Source organism: Mangifera indica, chromosome 19 (genome assembly GCF_011075055.1).
Source record: "Mangifera indica cultivar Alphonso chromosome 19, CATAS_Mindica_2.1, whole genome shotgun sequence".
NCBI classification, from domain to species: Eukaryota; Viridiplantae; Streptophyta; class Magnoliopsida; order Sapindales; family Anacardiaceae; genus Mangifera; species Mangifera indica.
In genome coordinates this window covers 6,131,812-6,153,905 of record NC_058155.1, presented here as the reverse complement: position 1 = coordinate 6,153,905, position 22,094 = coordinate 6,131,812, and the positions used below count along the sequence as shown (strand labels likewise).

Below are 22,094 nucleotides of genomic sequence, written 5' to 3'. Positions count from 1 at the left end.
AACATAAATAATAGGCCAAATCACTATTTCACCCCCAAGTTTTAGTGCAATCTAAAATCACACCCATAGGGTTTGAAAAACCCAAAGTCCCACCTATAGGCTAACTTCTGTTAAAAAAGGTAAGGGTAAAATCGTAATTTCATCAATTATCTTAAAAAATATAAAATTAATTCTATTTTTCCCCCATGGTTTTAAAAACTAACAATTTCACCATTGCTTAAAGTTTTCTAACTTTCAAAAGTAACATTCTCCCCTCCCAAAACCTAAGTATTATTTTCCAAACGTTCTCCGGCCACCATCTCCAGCAATTGACAACAACGCTTCAACCCACTACTTGTCGCCCACCAGATCGTCACTCTCCGGAGGAAGAAGAGGCGACGAAGAAGCGTCTTCGTTGATTCCAGAAGAATCGATGAAGACGCATCGATTCATTTGAATCAACGAAATCATCGATCATTCCAGACGAATCGAGGAAGATGAATATTTTTATCGATTCTTCTAGAATTGATGAAGATGGATCTTTGTTGATTTCAGTCTTCGGTGTGTCATCTGGAAGCTTCGGTGGTGGCTGGTGAGATGGTGGGTTGAAGTTTTTTCTTCGGTGGTCGGAGATGGTGGTCGAAGAGCCTCTGGAAACTAAACCCTAGGTTTTTGGGGGGGGGGGAGAATGTTATTTTAGAAAGTTAGAAAACTTTTTGAAAGAGATAAATTTGTTAGTTTTTAAAACTTTGGGAGGAAAACATAATGATTTTTATAATATTTTAATATAATTAATGAAATAATAATTTTATCCTTAATTTTTTAAACAGAATTTAGCTCATAGATGAAACTTTCGGTTTTTCAAACTCCATAAATGTGATTTTAAAAGTGTATTAAAACTTGAAGGTAAAATAATCCTTTGACTATAAATAATATATTATAATATGAATAGATAATTTTAAATTAAAAGTAAAATTATATTTAATTATATAATAATATATTATTTATATAAATAAATGGTATAAAAAGGGTTACGATGACGTGATATTATTATTTTTAACTGTGCCGTTGACCATTCTAGGGCATGTCATTACTGTTGGTCGGCTGCGTAACGTAGCCGACCTTCTTCCTCTTAATCCCATTTTTTACGAAACAAAAAGCCGCCATTTGTTCAAGGCACATTGCAGAAGCCAACCCCAAAAGCAAGAACAAAAATTTCTCTGGGTTTCTGCACATTCAATTTTATGGTGATCTTTTTTTTCTTTCCGTCTTGATCTTTACTTCCCTTTTTGCAATTTTTTTTTTAATTTTATAACGCTGCCACTTTCTGATCCGATTAACTTCCGTTGATGGTCTGCATTTTCTATTTTCTATTTTTTTCCTTTTTTTAACATTTTTTTATATGGGAAGTTTGTGTTTATTTGACAAGTTAATGGGGAAGAGATGAATTTGGGGTTTTGTTGGTTCAGATTTTATTTTGGGTTTGCTGCTAAAAATGGCTTCTGTTGTAGGATACGGCGAAGAAGAGCGTTGTACTTTCTTTTACGGACGAAAAAGTTCTTGCTGTGAGTTCTGTTTTAAATGCAATAAAGGAGCTCGGGGATGAAGCTGTGGAAAACTGTGATCCTCACATTGTCACTCAAGCATCTTCTATAAGTACTTTTTTTCCAAACTTTCTTTCGGTTTTCCATTTTCGTATTTTTATCATGTTTTTAATTCAATTCAATTTGTACGCATTGTTTATTGCTTGTTGTTCAATTTCGTCTTTTGTTTTGGCAGGTCAGTTGCCAATGGAGTCCTCCTCTGTTGACATTGTTATATCAATTAGTGCTTCACTTGAATTTCCTGATGATTTGATGCTTGGGGATAGTTTGAGAGTTCTGAAGCCCGGTGGAACTATTCTGCTTTACAAGAGTTTCAAATCTTATGAAGGGAATGCCCATAAGGTATTGTTGTGCTGTTTGTAAGTTCTTTGTACTTTGCTTGTGTTAGTGTATCTCATAAGGACTTTAATGGCAGGCATTCTTGGCTCTTGAGCGAAAGTTATTGTTAGCTGGATTTCTAGAAGCAGTTTGTCTTGAAGTAAAATCAGTTGTCCCAGCAGAAAATGTTCACCCGTTTATGGTGAGTTTCTATTTTCACCTTGCCGCATCCCATTTTGTATGTATTTGGTTTATAATCATATAGAGTTAAAAGGAATCCTCGTTGGTTAAATGTTTGGTCAGCAAGAATGGTTCAATTAACTTGTTCTTTGATATCTTTTTATACTGATGCCTATGTTGAGATTTGATTTATGAAAATCTTGAGACTTAACTTTGGTTGAATGCACTTCGTTCTGAGTGGTATTCATTTATTGGTGATTTCAAGCTAGGTTTCTGAATTTACTTCAATTATTAGTGGTTTTTTATTGCATTTATTGCTTCTTCCTACTTATGTTTTTGGAGCAGCATTACATCATTATGCTCTAGAAGCTGAAAATCATGGCAGTAACGTTTATTTTTGCGTGCTGAATTTTTAGTTTAATTTTCAAGTGTTCATTTTATCGATATGTTAGTTGAATTTGTGTTACTTCTAGGTGAAGGGTAAGAAGCCTTCCTGGACAGTTGGGTCCTCCTTCGCTTTGAAGAAGGCCTCTAAAAGTTTATTTAAAGTTCAGTTGGATGATGACTCTGATTTGATCGATGAAGACTCTCTATTAACTGAACAGGATTTGAAGAAACCACAGTTACCACCTGGTATGATGGCTAGGTTCTTAACTTTTTTGTTTTTGTAAACTTTCTTAATTTTCTGTACCATGCACTGAACAAAAAAATTGTACAGTTGGTGATTGTGAAGTTGGAAGTACGAGGAAAGCTTGCAAAAACTGCAGTTGTGGAAGGGCTGAGGCTGAGGAGAAAGTAGAGAAGTTAGGACTCACTATGGATCAGCTGGAAAATCCTCAGTCAGCATGTGGAAATGTATGCCTTCTTTTAAAATTTGATTTTGATAATTGATTGTCCTGGCCTCCCTTGTTGCTTAGATTTAAGAGCATTTAAGTATTTCTATGCTATTAATGCTGGTGTCTTTGGTGCTTAGATTCAAGGTCATTTAAGTATATCTATGTTATTGATGGTGGTGTCTTAGCTTAACCTTTTGGAAAACAAGATGGAAACCAAGATACATAGCAAATTTCTGAAGTAGCCAATTACTTCTATGATGGTCTCAATATAATGTATCCTTTATAGCATAAAAATTGATTACAAGTGTCCAAATAAAGAAACGCAATAGGCTTGTATGCTTTTCAGGGTATTACTTGGTGATATTTTGTGCAAAAGAAGTGAGTTAAACATATTAATTGTCAGGTTATTTTCATCTATAGTGTTTTGCATAAGTATAGTTTATCATACAGAGATACGTGATATTCTAGATCTGTGTGAGCATACCAAATTGCTGATCGTGTATCATTTTTTTAGTTGCTATTGTTTATCAATTGATGCTCTCCAACTAATTATATACTTTACAGTGTGGATTAGGGGATGCTTTTCGATGCAGTACATGCCCATACAATGGTCTTCCACCATTCAAACTGGGAGAAAAGGTATGGAAATTATTCAAGTGCTCTGTTTTCTTCTCTCTTTCTCCTGTAAAATTTGTGAAATGGGAGGCAATACATCATTGCAGGTATCACTCTCTAGCAACTTTCTTGCAGCAGACTTTTAAATACAAAGTTATGGGTGGTGTTTCGTGATTGGTGTTTGTGGGCTATGGATTATTAACAATAGGTGCAACTAATGTAAGGTAATAATTTTGAGTATTTTGATTGTAATTCGATCATTTTGCATATTCTTTGCAGTGCGATTGTAGCTTTAACCATAAGACAACTAATTGAAGTTGGTGATTTCTTTTTCTTCTTGAATTTTCAAATACTAGCCAGTATGTGTGGCTGATGCAACAGCTTAATTTCCTGGTTCTTAGTGAAAATGGATACAGTTGCTCATCTTGTGGGAAACCTACTGTTTCTTTGGAATGTGCTTAATGACTAGCATATATTAAGTTAAATAAAATTTAATGCCGTTCTTTGTATAAATTAAGATGCCTGGCAGCTTCTTTTCAATTACTATTTTATATTTTGTTGACATTTATAGAGACCAAGGACTAGTGATTGATTGCCAACCTTTAAATATGTTGGTCTGCACTTAATCAAGTTTGGATGGTCCAGACCCCAGGGGTTAACAAAAGTGGTAGAGCTTCTAGAAGAGGTTTTGAGTTTGAATTGCATTGATCTCAGAACTAGCGAAACTTTGAATTACATTGTGCAGCGGTTGTGAGTTCTGTCACTGTACTTCGGGACTTACTTGTTCAGCCAAATTGGGCAGGTTCCCCAGTCATAAAAAAAAAGTTTGGATGGTCCAATCTTCTTCATGGTTTTGCCATGCACACCACCTTTTTGGCTGGTGTTAGCATCGAAGGCTAGTTCGCCTTGGGGCCATCTTAACCCTGCTGCTGATGCTGCTTTTATGCTGTTGGTGTTAGCATCATCAGCTACTTTCACCTTATGGCCGTCTCACCCACGCCAACGTTGTCGTCGTCTTTTAGCTGCTGGTGTTATTATTGGCGGCCAGTTAGCCTCCTGAGTCACCCGTGTGGCAGGCGGGATTACGCACCGTTATATTTTGACATTGTTTTCTTATGTGTTAATCGAATTACTCAAGTCTAAATTATCTGCGAAAACATTATAAAAAACTTGAATAATAATCATTTAAGTTCGTCTTAATGTAAGAGAAAGATAACTTGGTTTTAAAACGTGTTACAACACCATTCAACAATCTCTAATGTTGAATTTACTATTGACATTTAATGCATATTCACATATAATGTAAAATTTTTCATATACACTCTTAATGCATTTATTTTCTCTGAAAAAGTATATCAATTCGTATAAAAAATATATATTGTATCGTATGATACGTATTGTATCACATAATACGTTTACTGTATTGTATTAATTCGATATACCTTATGATACGTATCGTTGTTTGTTTGTATTATATTATATTGTAAGATACGATATATATCATATATCATAAGATACTGATAATTATAGTTCAAACTGTAATCAAAACTGAATTAAACCGTATTTTTTTAATTTGGTTTGGTTTGGTTTGAAACCTAAAATGTTTTGGTTTGATTTGAAAATTTTTCAAATCGTTTTTTTTTAAGTTTGGTTTGAAAAATCTCTCAAATTGCATCAAACCAGACCGTGCACACCCCTAAAAGATATATTCCCTTAAGGATTATTGGGTATAAATTATTACTATGTTTGATAAAATTTAGTAAAAATAGGTAGGTATAAATAATAATTATTGTATTTGGTTAGAGAAAATAAAAGAATACTAGTATATTATTTTACTTAAATACCCTTGAGTATAATTATTCTAAAATATTTTTGATTTTATTTGTTATATTAATTAAAAATAAGATTATTTTTGTTTTTAAAAAAATTAATAAATAAAGATATAATTATAATAAAATTAAGATTATTTAAGTAATTTTTCAATACCTAAGATGAATGTAGTAATAAAAGTATTTTTTATATTACCTCCCATATTACCATTGATAATAAAAGATTCCCATAATCTTTTATTACTTATAAATTAAATAAAGTAATATAAATAATAAAAGATAAATTATCAGAATAATCTTTTTATTTTCGGAACCAAACACCCCCTTAGAGTCACCAGTGCCTTTGCTCTTATAAAATTGTAAAAACTCAATCAAATAACTATATAATACTCAAAATTATAATTAATAGATATAATATTCTTTTCTTAACTGTGTATTAAAACAATAAAACTATGTACACAATTTTTGTATACAAGTAATAATATGTTATAATATGACTAAGTATTTTTTATCTTTAATTTTCAATTATTCAATCATATGATAACAAAGTATTACGTGTATATAAAATTATATACAAAAATTATGTACATAATATTACTAAAAAAATTATAAATATTTGTAGGGTAATTATATATACTTCTTAGAGAGGTGAGTTACATCTAGTTTTTGTCTCAAATGTTTTGATGGGATTTAACTTTCAGATTCTTTCAACCGAAAATACTAAATTTTTACTATTTTATATTAATAATATTTGTGTGTTGACTTGATCCGATAATTTGCATCATCATCGGCTCATATTTATATTGTATTAATTTAAGTTTTATATTATAAATTTTTTATTTTAATTCAATCTAAATTAGAATCGTATTGGCAATTTTTAATCTTAATCTAACATTTTAATATTCAAATTGATCGGATTCAATTAAAATTAATCTACGATTATCTATTATTTTTTAAGTGTTTTTACCATTATAATTTATTCACCAAATAACTCTAATATATTATTAATAAAACATATAATATAATATTTTATTCTATTTATAAATAATCAAAAAATTATATACTAAGATATTTAAAATGCATAATAATCTAACTAATTAAATCACATTCTTACGATTTAATAATAAAATAAAATATTCAAATATAAATAAAAATTAATATAAGTAATTACAATTATACGAGAATATAATTATATGTGATTTGTAAAGATTTTAACAACTGACTTTTAATATTTCTATAATTTATTAATAAAACTATACGTACACATTTTTTGTATGCAATTTAAGTACACAGATAATGTGTCATCATGTGATTATATGATTTTAAATTAAAGATAAAATAAAAAATCAATTACATGATGACATATCATTTGTGTATCCAAATTTTATATAAAAAGTATGTACATATAATATTGCTTATACTTTATTCCTAACAAATTATATTAAAGTAATATTTCTCTAAAATATTAGAGACAATTCATGTCGTATTGAGTTATTTTTGTGTAAATCATAACACCATTCGATTTCATTTTAGGTTGTGTCAAGTCAACCAAAAATAATTTTTGTGTCAAAAAAATTTAACCTTAACCCAATTTTTCGTATCATATCATATTAAGTTAATAGCGCGTGTTAAAAATTGTTAGCTCTAGATTAGCCCACAATTTTATTATTTTAATATTTTTAAATTACATAAATTATTTTTTAAATATTATATTATTATATCGCCATATTATTTTTTCAATCCTTAATTTAAAAGATATTTCTGATTACATAGTGAACCAGATTATTTTCTAGTATTAATTAATTTTTTAAATTAAGGATTGAAGAAATAATAAGGCGACATAATAACATACAGCGATGCAATGGCAAAGATAGATAGATCTTCGCCAAGACTGAAATCGGCACTCGAGTGTATAAACAGTTCATGGTTGAATGGTTGTATTATCAACGACCCTTTTGCAGGGAACAAATTTTCAAATTGTTTATTTGAATACCGAATGTGGAAAATTTAATTTTATTAATTTGGTAAATGAATAATGCCATAATGTGTGCATATATATATATATATATATATATATATATATATATATATATATATATATATATATATATTCAGAATATGAATATTGGTATACATACTCATGCTTGATATATGTGATTACATCAATATAGCGAGATTGTTTTTTATTATTAATTGATATGTTAATGTTGTATAACTGAAAATAATTAGGACGATTATATATGTGTTCCTCTTTTTTATTTGAATGTAAATCGAAGTTTGGATAACAAAAATAATACATATTTAGGGCAAAGGATAATATCCCAATCAAGTTTTAGTCTAATATTAAAATTATATATATGACATAACAGATAAAAAATTCAAATATTCATTTATGGGTTAACTGTCGTCCAAATTTTCAGTTAAAGACAAAGGTAAAATAGTCATTTTACTTATAAACCTTAAAATCTAAAAAATTTATATTATTTTTCCCCCCATGATTAAACTTTATAAAATTTACTTTCCTCACATTTTTTGGTTTAATCTTAAATGGCTTAGGAAATTGATTGACGATCGGGAATAAGCGAAAGTCTTCTCTGACAAAGGATGATCCTCTGTCATCTAGATTAGGACGAAGAGACAAAGGACGATGTTTCATCATTCTTTGTCGCATTGTCTAGGCGCAACGACGAATGACGACGAAGGGTCATCCTTCATAGAGTCTTCCAGACTTTGTCATCGTGTCTAGATGGCTGTTTTTTGTCGTCTTTCATAGTCAGATTTGGAAGATGGGTGAAAAGTACTAGCTATCGATCGGAATGATGGTAGTCGAAGAAGGAAACAAATTCTAGGGATGAAATATAAACTTTTCAAATTTTGAGAATAAATTGAAATATTAGTTTTTAAAACTTGAGGGAGAAAATGATATAAATTCTAAGGTTTTAGGGTTGATAGGAAAATGACGATTTTATTCATATTTCTAACTAAAAATTTAGATAACAATTAGTCTATAAATGAGTGTTTAGGGTTTTTTATCTATCATAGATATGATTTTAAAGTTAGACTAAAATTTAAGTGAAAAATAGTTATTTTCCCTACATATTTATTGGCCTTGTCCCACTAGCACATTGAAAATTATACTAATTATTAAGCTAATGCCACAAGACCATTTTAAATATGAGGTTTGTTGAAAATGACAAATTCCAATATGTTAAGTTTGAAAAAGTCAAACTTCTACTTAGGAAGTTTTGTTTTCTTATAGTAAAATTTAATAAAATGATTTTTAGATATTTTTTATATATATTTTAGATATATAGATAATATATTCTTGTGTAATTAAATAATTTTTAATTAAAAACAAATGATAGTTAATTATATGATAATATATTATCTGTATATTAAATTATATACAACAAATATATATACATAATATTATTTAATAAAATTTGTTAACAGTAGGGATACAATAGTCATTGTACTTAGAGGAGGTTTTATTTATAGGAATATAAATTTAAATCTTCTTTGATTATATTTTAAGATCAAACTATTGATTTACTTAATTTAATTGTTATGGGATTAATGTGTGGACCTATGAATTTATTTAAGACTCAAGTATGATTTTTTGTTATAACAAAAAAAATCCAATTTTTAAAAATATTTATAGATAAAAAAGAGCTTATTTATCTTTTTTTTTTAATTTATAGTTATTGATTTATATTTAAAAGTTATTCGTTTTTCTATTTTTAACATATAGTTATCAATTATAAATCTATATCCATTAAAAAAGAACCTAGATTACAAGATGTTATTTTGGTAATTAAAAATTAGCAAATTATTGTCCTTTGTTATTATTTCATAACGACATTATAGAGCAAGTTCTCAAAACCTTCCAAGGACAACCGAAAACTCTACTGACTTCCATATTTACAGGATTCTGCATTAAAGAGTCAATAAACCTAATTTGTTATTTTTTGATATTGCCCTTTTATAGCAAGTTCTCAATACCTTTTAAATACAACCCAAATTTTCATTTACTTGTATATTTACTTCTATAACCATGTATGCACACAAAACTTCAATGGCTTTTCATCATAATTCTCCTCCATTGATGATCATAACACAAGTATTTTCTATTTCTTTCTTATTACTTATTCACTCTCTTTTGCCGGCGCTTGCCCTCGTGGCATCCAGCAACAATGGTCCATCCAGTTTAGTCAGGAGTGTTTGCGAAGAAACTTCCCAATGTAGTTACAAGGATTGTGTAGCCGCTCTCGCGTTAGATCCTAAAGCCTTGTCTACAACAAACGTGAGATTGCTGGCTAAGATAGCGCTAAACTTGGCTATATCTAATTCCACAAACAGCCTAAAATACATTGATGCAATGGCGAAGAAGGAAAAATCTTCACCGAGACTGAAATCGGCACTTGAGTTCTGCATTTCACAATATCAGTACACTGTGAATTCATTCAAAAGTGCTTTGAGCGACTTGGATGTAGATCCTATGACTGCAAATTATGATGCAAAAGTTGCGTCTGATGGTGCATATTACTGTGCAGACAAACTGAAATCTGAGGGATTTCAATCTAAAGATGTGGATTCAGTTAGGGCTAGAAATAATCATGTGCTGATTTATAGTGACATCGGTTATACGGTTACCAATAAGATGCGCTGAATTAATTGGCATAAATAGTATTCAATGGCATAGTTGCATTACTTATGGAAAAGTTTTCTTTTTTTTTTTTGAATGATTACTGATGTTATTTATTTGAATCGAATTATTTAATTTTATTAATTTAGTTGCATCAGAGGGTATTTATGTCTATTTACAATAGTTATATAGATTAGACAAGGTGAAAGATTAATCTAGCTTTATCCATATCAATTCCCTCGACAAAACATAGTTAATCGAATTATTTATCAATTTCCCAATTAATTCCTATCTCTGTAGTATATGGTTGGTGTTTATTTTGGATGAGACTGTATTATGCAAAAGATATTTCTAACTACATAATGTAGCGACAATGTAAAAAAGACAAAATATATATACGAGTATTTACAAAATAAATCATCTTTTTCATATTATTCTAATTGATATTCTATGTATTTAGACTCATGTACAACTGTGCAACACAATGATGTATGCCCATGCTTGTGCACATAGGAGTACAAGCTCGATTGCCCATAAAGTAGAGGGACGCTTGTGTATGTTGAGATGTATGACCATTCATCAAATTTGAATTTTGGATAAGGTATTTTTCAGAGATAGTGAATCATCATTTTCGTTGAGAAATTGTACGAAAAACTATTCTTATTGAATGTTGTGATATTTTCTCTAGAAGTTCTATCCTCTAGGGGAAAGTATTACTAGCATTAATCAATCAAGCCTTCATTTAAATAAAATTAAAAATAAAAATCTTGAAACAATTTTTATTAGTAAAACTACTAAAATATTCTTTATTAATACTGAATATGAAAAAAGTGCAAAGAATGTTCCTAATACATGAAAATAGAGTCTTCATCGTTAATTATTGAAAGTCAAATTCATAATACACTGAAAACACAAAAATACTTAATAAAAATGAGAAATGATGTAAAAGTCTTCCGCTACTTATGTTTGTCGACACCTCTTTTCAAAGCTATCATTCGATCTTATCTCTTAAAAAGTAGACAAAATAGGAAAATGTGAGTGATAAACACTCATTAAATAGAAACAATATATATACTATTTTAAATTTCTTTTTGACCTTAAACTTAGTTCACACTAAACTTTTGTCACCAAGAGTAAGTTGAACATGGAAAAAAAAAGTATGATAGATACATGGGAATTCTGCTGTCTGGATACCACTCTACACTGCTCGGCACTCCGCTGCCCCCTTCAAGGCAGAATGTGCCTCGACCACTCACGTCCGGTTACTTCCAACGGCAGTCAACGAAACCAACTATAAGCAATTAATGAATGGAATGATATTGTATATTCAAATGGAAATAGCCACTGTATTTGTATTCCTCGTAATAAGCTCCAGAATGAAATACAATTTCTTAAATATAACTCAATACAACTTCTTTCAATTGTTCAATCTAATACAAACTGTGGCTGTGAATTCAGACCCCACAACAGCATCAAATTACAAAACATGAAAACAGCTCAGGTTACGAAAACAAGAAGATGGGTGCAAGGCATTCGAGAGGCCTGCTACTCTCCAGTAGACTCCTCCAGAATTTTCTTCAGAATCCCCTGCTCTTCGCTGCCTTTTCCTTATATTCCGTTGCCCTTTCCTTTTCACTTGGACTCCCCCGTATGGACCCACTTTTTGGTGCTTGAACCACTGCCACCTGCCCAACCTCCTGACTTCCAAGTGCCCTGCTGCTGCCTTTTTAATTTGCCCTTTTGTCCTGCGGGACACATAAATATGAGTCCCAACAAATAGTAGTACAAACACACTATTTTAAACCCTGGTAGGATAAACTCCAAATTTTATTAAAATTTGAACGCTAACTAGAGTCATGCTATTATCGAGAATATATATTAGGTCTATATAAGTATGAAAATTAAAATTTATATTATATAAAATTAAGTAGTTGAAAATCAATTAATTTGTGTTAAGTTTAATTCACACACTTATATACTACTTACTTTACTTAATTTTATTAGATATGATTTTTTTTTTTATTTGAGTTTCAAACAACCTCGCTCAAGTGTAATTATCAAAAGCTGTTAAATCCGTCATTTAGCTCAACCGGTTTTTGACTGTGTATGTTATCACTTGTATTTAGAAACACTTGAAGCTGTTAAGTATGCTGTTTGGTTTGTATTTTGATACCATATCGATAATATATTAGGTTTATAAATATTGAGATCAAAACTTATATTACACAAAACTAATTAGTTAAAAACCAACTGACTATATTAAGGTGCAATCTATACACTCATATACCACTCATTTTACTCAATTTTATTATATATGAAATTTTTTTTTTAAAATTTAAGCCTCCAACAAATATTGAAGAAATTCCCGAATTCTTTGAACAGGTTCCTCAGCTCTTTCCATTTTGCCCAAGAAATGTTTGTGAATTATGATTGGACCCACTGCCAATTTGAAAGTGTTATGGTATCTAGTGAGCATTTTGTGGCATGCATTTTAGTTCATGTATATTTCAGAGTTGTTTGTTTGCCTTTTTTGCAATATATAAGAGATTTTTGGATTTAAGTTGAGTTTATTGATAATGGGTGAAATGATTTGTTAAAGTGTTTCTTTCTAATATGAAATTTTTGTAAATCTCCTTGTTACACCTAGTCTTAAACAAAGAAATAATTGAAACAACTTTAATTTAAAAAATAACATTAGGTGATAATATTTCAATACAAAAAGAAATAAGTAAATACAAGACTTTGACCAACAGAATGCTTAACCCTATTTATCCAAAACATATTCCGAAAATCACATAAAAAATATGTCATCATCCCTATATCATTATTTAACAAGATATATCAATGATCATATATAACATTAGTGTTTTAAAACTCAGATTAGAGTTGCTAGTTCAACTAAATCAATGACAAATCAAACTTGGGGCATGGCTAAAACTTGTTGTGGCCATCAAACTAAATTGACCTGAGTTTAATTGTGTGAATTGTATCACATTATGATTAACCGTTAGGTCAAATTATTTAAGCATCATGTTGATTTAAGCACCATGTTGACAATAGTATAGCTAAAACTCATTTTTAAATATTAATCATATTATATTGATATCATCGATCAATCTGACTAGTCGATTCAGTTAATTTAGAGACCAACCTTTAAATGAATCAAGACCTGGTTTGGGTCTAAAAACATTGTATGATGCATCATGGAGGACATAAAATTTGAGATAAGTAGCAATTTACATCTCATGGTTACATGTAGGAACACATCATTTGGGAGGGTCCTAGGTTGGGCTTAGGCTCATACAGTAATAGGTCTTTGAACCAGACTGACCCATTGATGTAAAAAGCCCAAGGCCCAACCCCCACATATAGGGCCCATTGTTTAGTCTAATACAAACTGTGGCTGTGAATTCAAACTCCAAAACAGAATCAAATTACAAAACATGAAAACAGACTCAGTTTACGAAAACAACAAGATGGTGCAAGGCATTCGAGAGGCCTGCTACTCTCCCCTAGACTCCTCCAGAATTTTCTTCAGAATCCCCTGCTCTTCCTCTGCCTTTTCCTTATATTCCGGTGCCCTTTCCTCTTCACTTGGACTCCCCCGTATAAACCCACTTGTTGATACTTGAACCACTGCTACCTGCGCAACCTCCTGACTTCCAAGTGCCCTGCTGTTGCCTTTTTTTCTTTGCCCTTTTGCCCTGCGGGACACATAAATATGAGTCCTAACAAAGTACTAGTAGTGCAAACACATTATTTTAAACCTTAGAAGAACAAATTCCAAATTTTATGAAAATTTGAAAGCTAACTAGAGCTGTAATATTGTCGAAAATATATATTGACTCTATAAGTGTGAAGATTAAAACTCATATTACAAAAAATCATGTGATTAAAAACCAATTAGTTTGTGTAAAGGTGCAATCCACACATTTATATATCACTCACTTTATTTAATTTTATTAGATGTGAGACACTTTTTCTTTTTATATACCATAGGCCGTTATACTCGCCGTTTGAGTCAGTTGGTTTTTGGTTGGATGCGTTATTATTTGTATCTAAAAACACTTTAGGTTGTTAGACTTATCGTTTGACTCGTGCTTTGATACTATGTCAGAAATATATTTTGTTATCTGTATCCAAAAACACTTTAACTATTTAGCTTGTGCTCTGATATCATATCATAAATATATTAGGTCATAAGTGTAGAGATTGAAACTCATGTTATACAAAATCAATTGGCTTGTGTTAAGATACAATCTACTCATTTTACTCAATTTTATTAGATGTGAAACTATTTTTCTTTTTATTAGAGTCTCCAACAAATATGGAAGAAATTCCCAAATTCTTTGAACATGTTCCTCAGCTCTTTGCCATTTTTTTGCCCAAGAAACATTTGTGAATTTTGATTAGACCCATTGCCAATTTGAAAGTGTTATGGTATCTAGTGAGCATTTTGTGGCATGCATTTTAATTCATATATATTTCAGAGTTGTTTGTTTGTCTTTTTTGCAATATATAAGATATTTTTGGATTTAAGTTGAGCTTATTGATAGTGGGTGAAATGATTTGTTAAAGTGTTTCTTTCTGATGTGAAATTTTTGTAAATCTCCTTATTACACCAAGTCTTAAACAAAGAAAAAATTGAAACAATTTTAATTTAAAAAATAACATCAGGTAATAATATTTCAATACAAAAGGAAATATGCTTAATCCTATTTATCCAAAACATATTCCAAAAATCATAAAAAAAAATGTGTCATCATACATATATTATTATTTAAAAAAATATATCAATGCTCGTATATGATATTAGCGTTTTAAAACTCAGATTAGATCTGTCAGTTTGACTAAATTAGTGACAAATCAAACTTGGGATGTGGCTAAAACTTGTTGTAGCCTTCAAACTAAATTGACCTGAGTTTAATTGTGTGAATCGTAACAGATTGTGATTTAACTGTTAGATCAAATTGTTTAAGTATCATGTTGACATTAGTATAGCTAAAACCTATTTTAACATATTAATTATATTATATTGACATCATCGATCTACCTAGCTAGTCGATTCAATTAATTTAGATACTAGCCTTTTAATTGGATCAAGACCTAGTTTGGGTCTTAATACATCGTATGATGTATCATTGTGGACATAAAATTTGAGATAAATAGTAATTTACTTACATCTCATGGTCACATGTAGGAACACATCATTTGGGATATGTTTTTTTTGTCACATCATTTTGGAAATAGTAACACATATAGTAATATTCAAAATATATTATTTACAACAATGTTATACGAATTTACTTTTTGATACACAGATGATGTGTTATCATGTAATTTGATGTAATTTATTTTTAATTTAAAAATACCTGATCATTTGATAATATACATCAAATATATATGTATATGTATATACAAAATATGTATACATAGTTTTATTATATTATTTATAATTAGAAAAGACAACAAAGAATACTAAACATTTATGATTTGGATCAATAAAGGCATTGACTAAAGGGGAAGCCCAATGCCTAATTAAGCATACAATTAATTTTCAGTTAAAATTTACCATAAAAGTTCAATACGTGGTCAAATAAACATCAATAAATTACTATAGATGGGCATAACATTGTTTATGTACATAACATTGTTATAAGGTTCTGTTTAATGGACTTTAAATTCATTTTTTCATTTTCTTTTGACCTTAGTAAGATCAAAATTCATCCCTCAATTCTTGCAGATTTTGCCCTTTCTAATAATCAGTAACAAGCATGAATTCATTCAACAAGCTTATCTTGTTTATGATTCTGCTACTTCCATACATGATTATGTGCGATGCTGCTTTTTTCCATCGACCAAGCAGAACTTTAAGTGTCCTTAATGGTTTGGAAACTACTGGTGAGAGCATTACTGCAGATTGTAAGCTCGTTTCTAAGTTGCGCCAGCCAACGCTCATTCATAACATTATTGCTAAAGGTGAGACTATGAGTTATCATTTTCGAGATGGGTTTTTTCCACCAACTAAGTTGTATTGCAGTTTTCTATTTTCTGGTCAGAACCATAACGTCAAAATCTTCGACTCGAACATAGATGACTGCAGAAAATGCAAATGGATTATTACCTCACAATATAATCTTGCTTGTATGCTTCCAATGATTGGTAATCACACTTGTCTTCCATGGACCCAGTAATGTTATGTACTTTCTTTTTGTTAAATAAATTTTCTTGTTCCGGCATAGTCGTATAGAATAAAATGCATACTTATCATATTGAGCTATGCATTTGAGCATTGTTTATCTTTTACCCTTTTATTTTTATTTTTAAAGAAAGCTTGATAAATTGAATAAAATGGTAATATTGACCTTGTTTGACTTAGTATGGGTTTTAAGTGAATCGAAATAAATCATATATATTCTTTCTCCTTAATTTATTGTATTACTATTTGCTTTATTAATCTCTTACATAGTCTCCAATCCATTTTCTATAATCATTATGTTGTGCAACACATAATGTAAGATATATGTATCTAAAAGTTTTTTACTATAGGTCAGTTTTGTAATTTTCCTTAGTATGGGCGTTTGGGTCTTTTCTTGATCAAGGTATATTTAAGTACATAAACTCAAGGTTATTTAGTCAATTGAATTCAAGTGAATTCTACTTGACTATTCATCTGTTTTAACCTTAAAATAGAGAAATTTTGTTGTATATTTGAGTATTTCTCTATCTTAATATATCTTTGTTGATCTGTTGTGTAGATCCAACAGTCCTTTGAACATACATTCGTTGGGTCTCTAACATCCTTTGATGCATAAAATAAGTCTTAAATACAACATATCAAAACAACACATTTATAATGCAAACTATATACATAACCAGTCTAGGTTTGATCAAACTTCCCATATCCATCCTATAACTCATTACACGCTTTAACCTCTAACATTGTCTAAGGAATATGTAAAAAACATTATCAAATAGACAAAAATTAAAAAATGCAAAAACAAGACATACATGCCCATGCATCATGACTATACGCCCATGTGTCAAGCCAAAACACGAGGAAAAATGGTCGTGCATAATTCTTGTGTAGTTTTGGGCAAAGTCAACATGGTCAAATAAAAAACAAGCTCGTGTGCTTTAAAACACATGCCTATGTATCAAAGACGCCCGACACTCTACCTATTCCTTGGTCATCCTTTCATGTCTTAAACATTCTAGAATTTTGAAAGTATAAGGTAGGATGCTTATCTTAAAAATAGGGATGCCTATCCCTCAAATGGCGCATTTGAAAATTTGACCATTGGGAGCTTTGATTGAAATTGACTGAGCGCAAAAAAGGAAAAATTGAAGGACAAACACCCGTGTGTCTCACAGATTTTTTGTAGAAATTATTGGTTTTGATGCCCAACGGATCTATTCCCCCAACCAACAGTCATATAAGTTATTTTAGTCATCTAAGACTATAAAACGAACACTCTTTGATTGGGAATACATTAGAAATTACACATGTAAAATCATATACTCATTTTCTTCTCTAATTTCTCTCCTAAGCTTACAACTCAATTATTTGAGATAAACTCTTGTGGTCATTTCATGTATCAACCTTGTAAAGGCATTGACATTCATTTTTCTGTATTCAAACAATTTTGAGTGAAATCTTGAATAAACTATTATAGTGGATGCAATCTTGACGAACTAATATATTTGGGTACAATCCTGAAAACTAGTATACTGGATAAAAATTCAAAGAACTATTGTAAAGAGACACAATCTTTACAAGTGAAACTTCAAATGGGTTACTTGAAGAAGTGGATATAGGAGGCTTAAAAGAACTATTTGCCACCCAAGGTTTATTGAAATGACATTCCCACTATTTAAGTTTGAAAAAACTATTTGCCACCCATTTGTCAAATTCATTTGTTAGTTTTAATTATCAAAAGGTATTGTGTGAATTTGTCCAAATATTATAATAGTATTAATATTAAACTTACAATTTTCAATACAACTTGTTAAAAATTATATTAGGGTTGAGTTTTTTTGACATAAAAGTTAATTTAGGTCAACCTAATATGACTCAAAACAAAATAAAGTCATGTTAGGGTTGACACAAAAGTAACCCGAATTTACTTGAACTAACCTGAATGTTTAGGAAATGCTTATTGTAGTATAATTTATTATGGGCAAATTAAAAAATGTTGAAGGATAAATATCATCAGTAGCTAAAATCCTTAGAAATTGTATTTAGTTGTATTTTCATATGGCTATAATTACTTTGATTTTTCTTGATTTTTATTTGAAATTTTTATTTTGTTTTTGGCCAAAGGACTTATTCCCACCCAAATCTAGTCCATTTCCAAACATCTACCTGCGGGGTTTTAAAAACCCAAATATCTATCTATCATTCAACTTTTTTCAATTAGTTATAAGGAGAAAACCATTATTTTTCTTCTTTAGTTTAAAAAACTAATAATTTTCCCCCACTCAAAAGATGGAAAACTTGCATTTTACCCATAGGGTTTGATTTTTGCAAATCTGATAACCGCTCTGGAAAGCTTATCGGTCAGCCTGTTGACCACCTTCTTTAGGAAACCACCAAAAAGTAGACTAAAACAGTTGACAATTTGTGCAATATTTGACCATTTGTACGTTGATCAGACAACGCACAAACATGACACTCATGTCTGTGCATTGATCGAATGACGCTTATGTTTGGGCGTTAGTTGAACGATGCACATACATGACACTTATGTTTGGGTGTTGTTTGACTGAAGCACAAATGGTTGGATGTCGCACAAATTCATGTGATGTCTCACATATCTGTGCTACATCGCATAAATCGTTGGCCATTTCGATTGACTTTTCGATAGTTTCCACATTGGGAAACCACTGGGGAGGAAGATGGTGGGAAGGCCAGTAGAAGACCTTCTTGAAGTGGTCATTGGATTTGCACAAATAAAACCCTAAGGGGAAAAACAGGTTTTCAGTTTGTTGGGAAATTGTTAGTTTTTAAAATTAAAGGGGGAAAATGAGATGTAATTTTATTTATTTTAACATTAATAATAAAATAATGCTTTTACCTTTGTAAGTAATTGAAAAGTTTAACAGAAATTCGATGATTGGGGGGTATTTGGGTTTCTGAAACCCTACGAGTGGATGTTTGGAAATGAACTAAAACTGGGGTGGGAATAAGTCCTTTGGCCTTTGTTTTTTGGTAAAGAGAATGTGATTGGTTACTAAGATTATTGTTGTATTTTAAAAATTTTGTTATGTAAATTTTTGAATTTTAAAATATCCTACCAAAAAATTGAAGTATACTATTGTCCATCAGTTTATCTAAAAAGCTATATATTCTTTTATTCTAATGTAAATTTAACGTAATAAATCAATTTTATTAAATTAACTATAATAAGATTCATTACTATACAAAGAAATTTCAAAATTTTTTATTTTAAAACTTCAAACAATATATCAAATAATATAATGAAAAGTTATTTATTTGAATTAATATGATTTTCATGCTTGATTTATTTGATTTTGAACTGATTTTTAGATGAGAATATAAATGAAAATAAGTTTGAGACGCTAAGGATCAAAGGTTAGGGATATTGGTAAAATGGGTATTAAGCTAACAATTTTTAACATGACCTGTTAACCTGACATGACACGATATAAAAAATATTAGGTTAGAGTTGAATTTTTTGACAAAATTTATTTCAAGTCAACTTAATAAGACTCAAAATTAAATTGGGTGATGTTAAGGTTCATACGAAAGTAACTTGATATAACTCAAATTAATTCAAATATTTTAGAGAAATATTACTTTAATAGAATTTGTAAGAAATAAATTAGAGAAATGTTAAAACACAATATTAACAACAGTTAAAATCTTATAAATTTCATGTAATTATACTTTTATATAATTATAATTTATTATATTATTGTTTATTTTGATTTAAATATTTTATTTTATTATTAAGTAGTAAGAATTTAATTTGGTTAGTTAAATTATAAATATCTTTTAAAGTTCTTACTTATATTACAATTATATATTGTATTTTTACAGTAAAAAATTTAAAATATTTACAGATTGCATAAATTGTATTTTTATATAATTATAATTACTTATATTATTTTTTATTTTTGTTTAAATATTTTATTTTATTATAAGTAATAAGAATTTGATTTAGTTAATCTAATTGTTGACATGTTTCAAAAGTCTTATTATGTAAATTTTTAAAGCATTTGTTAATAAAACAAAATATTATATTGTGTGTTTTATTAATAATATGTTGAGGTAGTTTGGTGAAGATACTAAAATGATAAAATATTTTGAAGAGTAAAAAATAGATAATTTTGGATCAATTTATGTCGGGTTAATTCGAATATTAAAATGTTAGATAAAGGTTAAAAAATTCGATACGATTGTAATTAGTTGAAAGTCTTTAACATAAAATCTAAACTGATATGATATAAATATAATCTGATGAATCAAACAGTTAGATTTACTATATTGATATAATGCATAAAAACTAGATTAGGATTATATAACATGATTAAAAAAGTTAAATTATTTACTTTCCCCGATATTTAGTTTAAATTTCAATGTCAGTTAATGGGACAAGGCCAATAAATATATTATATTTGTTATCCAAACTTCGATTTACATTCAAATTAATAAAATGGTATTACATATACACTCGTTGTAGTTATTTTAATAAATATATAGTATTATCATATTATTTATTGTCGTCTTATTATTTCTTCAATCCTTAATTTAAAAAATTAATTAATAATAGAAAATAATCTGGTTCATTATGTAATCAGAAATACCTTTTGCATTTGACAATTTCATCATGTAATTGACATGAATGTTTTAAAAAAATATTACATTAATAGAATTTATTAGAGATAAATTATAAGAATGTTTAAAGATAATATTAGCAACAGTTAAAATATATAGTTGTATTTTCCCATATATGATGCCACATTGGGACCATGCCAATGAATTCAGTCCATCTTACTGGTAACCGTATAACCAATGTCACTATAAATCAGCACATGATTAATTTTAACCCTAACTGAATCCACATCTTGAGATCGAAAACGTTCAGAATTCAGCCTGCCTGCACAGTAATTTGCACCATCAGAAGCAACTTTTGCATCAAAATTTGCAGTCATTGGATCTACATCCAATTGGCGCAAAGCACTTTTGAATGAATTCACACTATATTGATATTGTGAAACGCAGAACTCGAGTGCCGATTTCAGTCTCGGTGAAGATTTTTCCTTCTTCGCCATCTTGTCGATGTATGTTTGGCTGTTTGTGGTATTAGATATAGCCAAGTTGAGCGCTGCCTTCGCTAGCAACTTCACGTTCGTTGTAGACAAGGCTTTAGGATCTAGCGCGAGAGCGGCTAAACAATCATTGTAACTGCATTGGGTCGTTCCTTTGCAAACGCTATTGACTAAACTGGATGGACCATCTTTGCTCGGTGCCACAAGGGCGAGCGCGAGCGAATGAGAGTGAAGAAGTAAGAAGAAAGAAATGGAGAATTATGATGAAAAGTCATTGAAGTTTTGGGCGCATTCATGGTTATAGAAGTAAATATATAAGTAAACGAAGTTCTGGGTCGTATTTAAAAGGTATTGAGAACTTGCTATAAAATGTCACTATCCAAAAATAACAAATTAGGTTTATTGACTATTTAAAAAAAAAAAAAAAAAACAAGACAAACAAACAAACAACTTTCAAATATAGATTACTAACTACATATTAAAAAAAGACAAACCAAATTTTTTTATTTATAAAATTTTTAAATATTAAGTTAAGGGATTTCATTAACAGAAAAATTTCATAGGTAGGTTTTTAACATTTTCAAACTTAATAAGTAAAAATTTGTTATTGCAACTAACCTTTGGTAAAAAATAGTCTTTTAGCCTTACTAAATAATATAATTTTCATTGTTAGCTTAAGGGATAAGACCAATAAATATGTATTATATTTGTTATACAGTAAAATTATGTGCATAAATAATATGTACAAATAATGATATATTACTATATAATTGTGTATAATTTTATCTTTAAT

The 22,094-nt window shown here is 29.5% G+C and overlaps 2 protein-coding genes across 5 annotated transcripts; both read left to right on the top strand.

Annotated features, from left to right (window-relative positions):
• The first annotated feature begins 1,051 nt into the window (after window positions 1-1,051).
• LOC123202717 (anamorsin homolog) lies at window positions 1,052-4,732 on the top strand. 4 transcript variants are annotated; one of them, XR_006499048.1, is made up of 9 exons: window positions 1,052-1,226; window positions 1,491-1,635; window positions 1,759-1,925; window positions 1,999-2,103; window positions 2,555-2,714; window positions 2,800-2,936; window positions 3,482-3,556; window positions 3,640-3,756; window positions 4,335-4,732. XR_006499048.1 is itself a non-coding variant. In XM_044618776.1 (8 exons), exons 1-8 carry the CDS (start codon window positions 1,224-1,226, stop codon window positions 3,676-3,678), a joined length of 831 nt encoding a protein of 276 aa, XP_044474711.1. In that variant the 5' UTR covers window positions 1,052-1,223; the 3' UTR covers window positions 3,679-3,967. The 4 variants fall into 4 exon arrangements, 1 of the variants encoding a protein (XP_044474711.1); XR_006499046.1 differs by having other exon boundaries at window positions 4,278-4,732; XR_006499047.1 differs by lacking the exon at window positions 4,335-4,732 and adding an exon at window positions 3,889-3,967.
• Window positions 4,733-9,415: 4,683 nt separating this feature from the next.
• LOC123202867 lies at window positions 9,416-10,030 on the top strand. Its single transcript, XM_044619018.1, has one exon. It carries the CDS (start codon window positions 9,416-9,418, stop codon window positions 10,028-10,030), a length of 615 nt encoding a protein of 204 aa, XP_044474953.1.
• The last annotated feature ends 12,064 nt before the right edge of the window (window positions 10,031-22,094 follow it).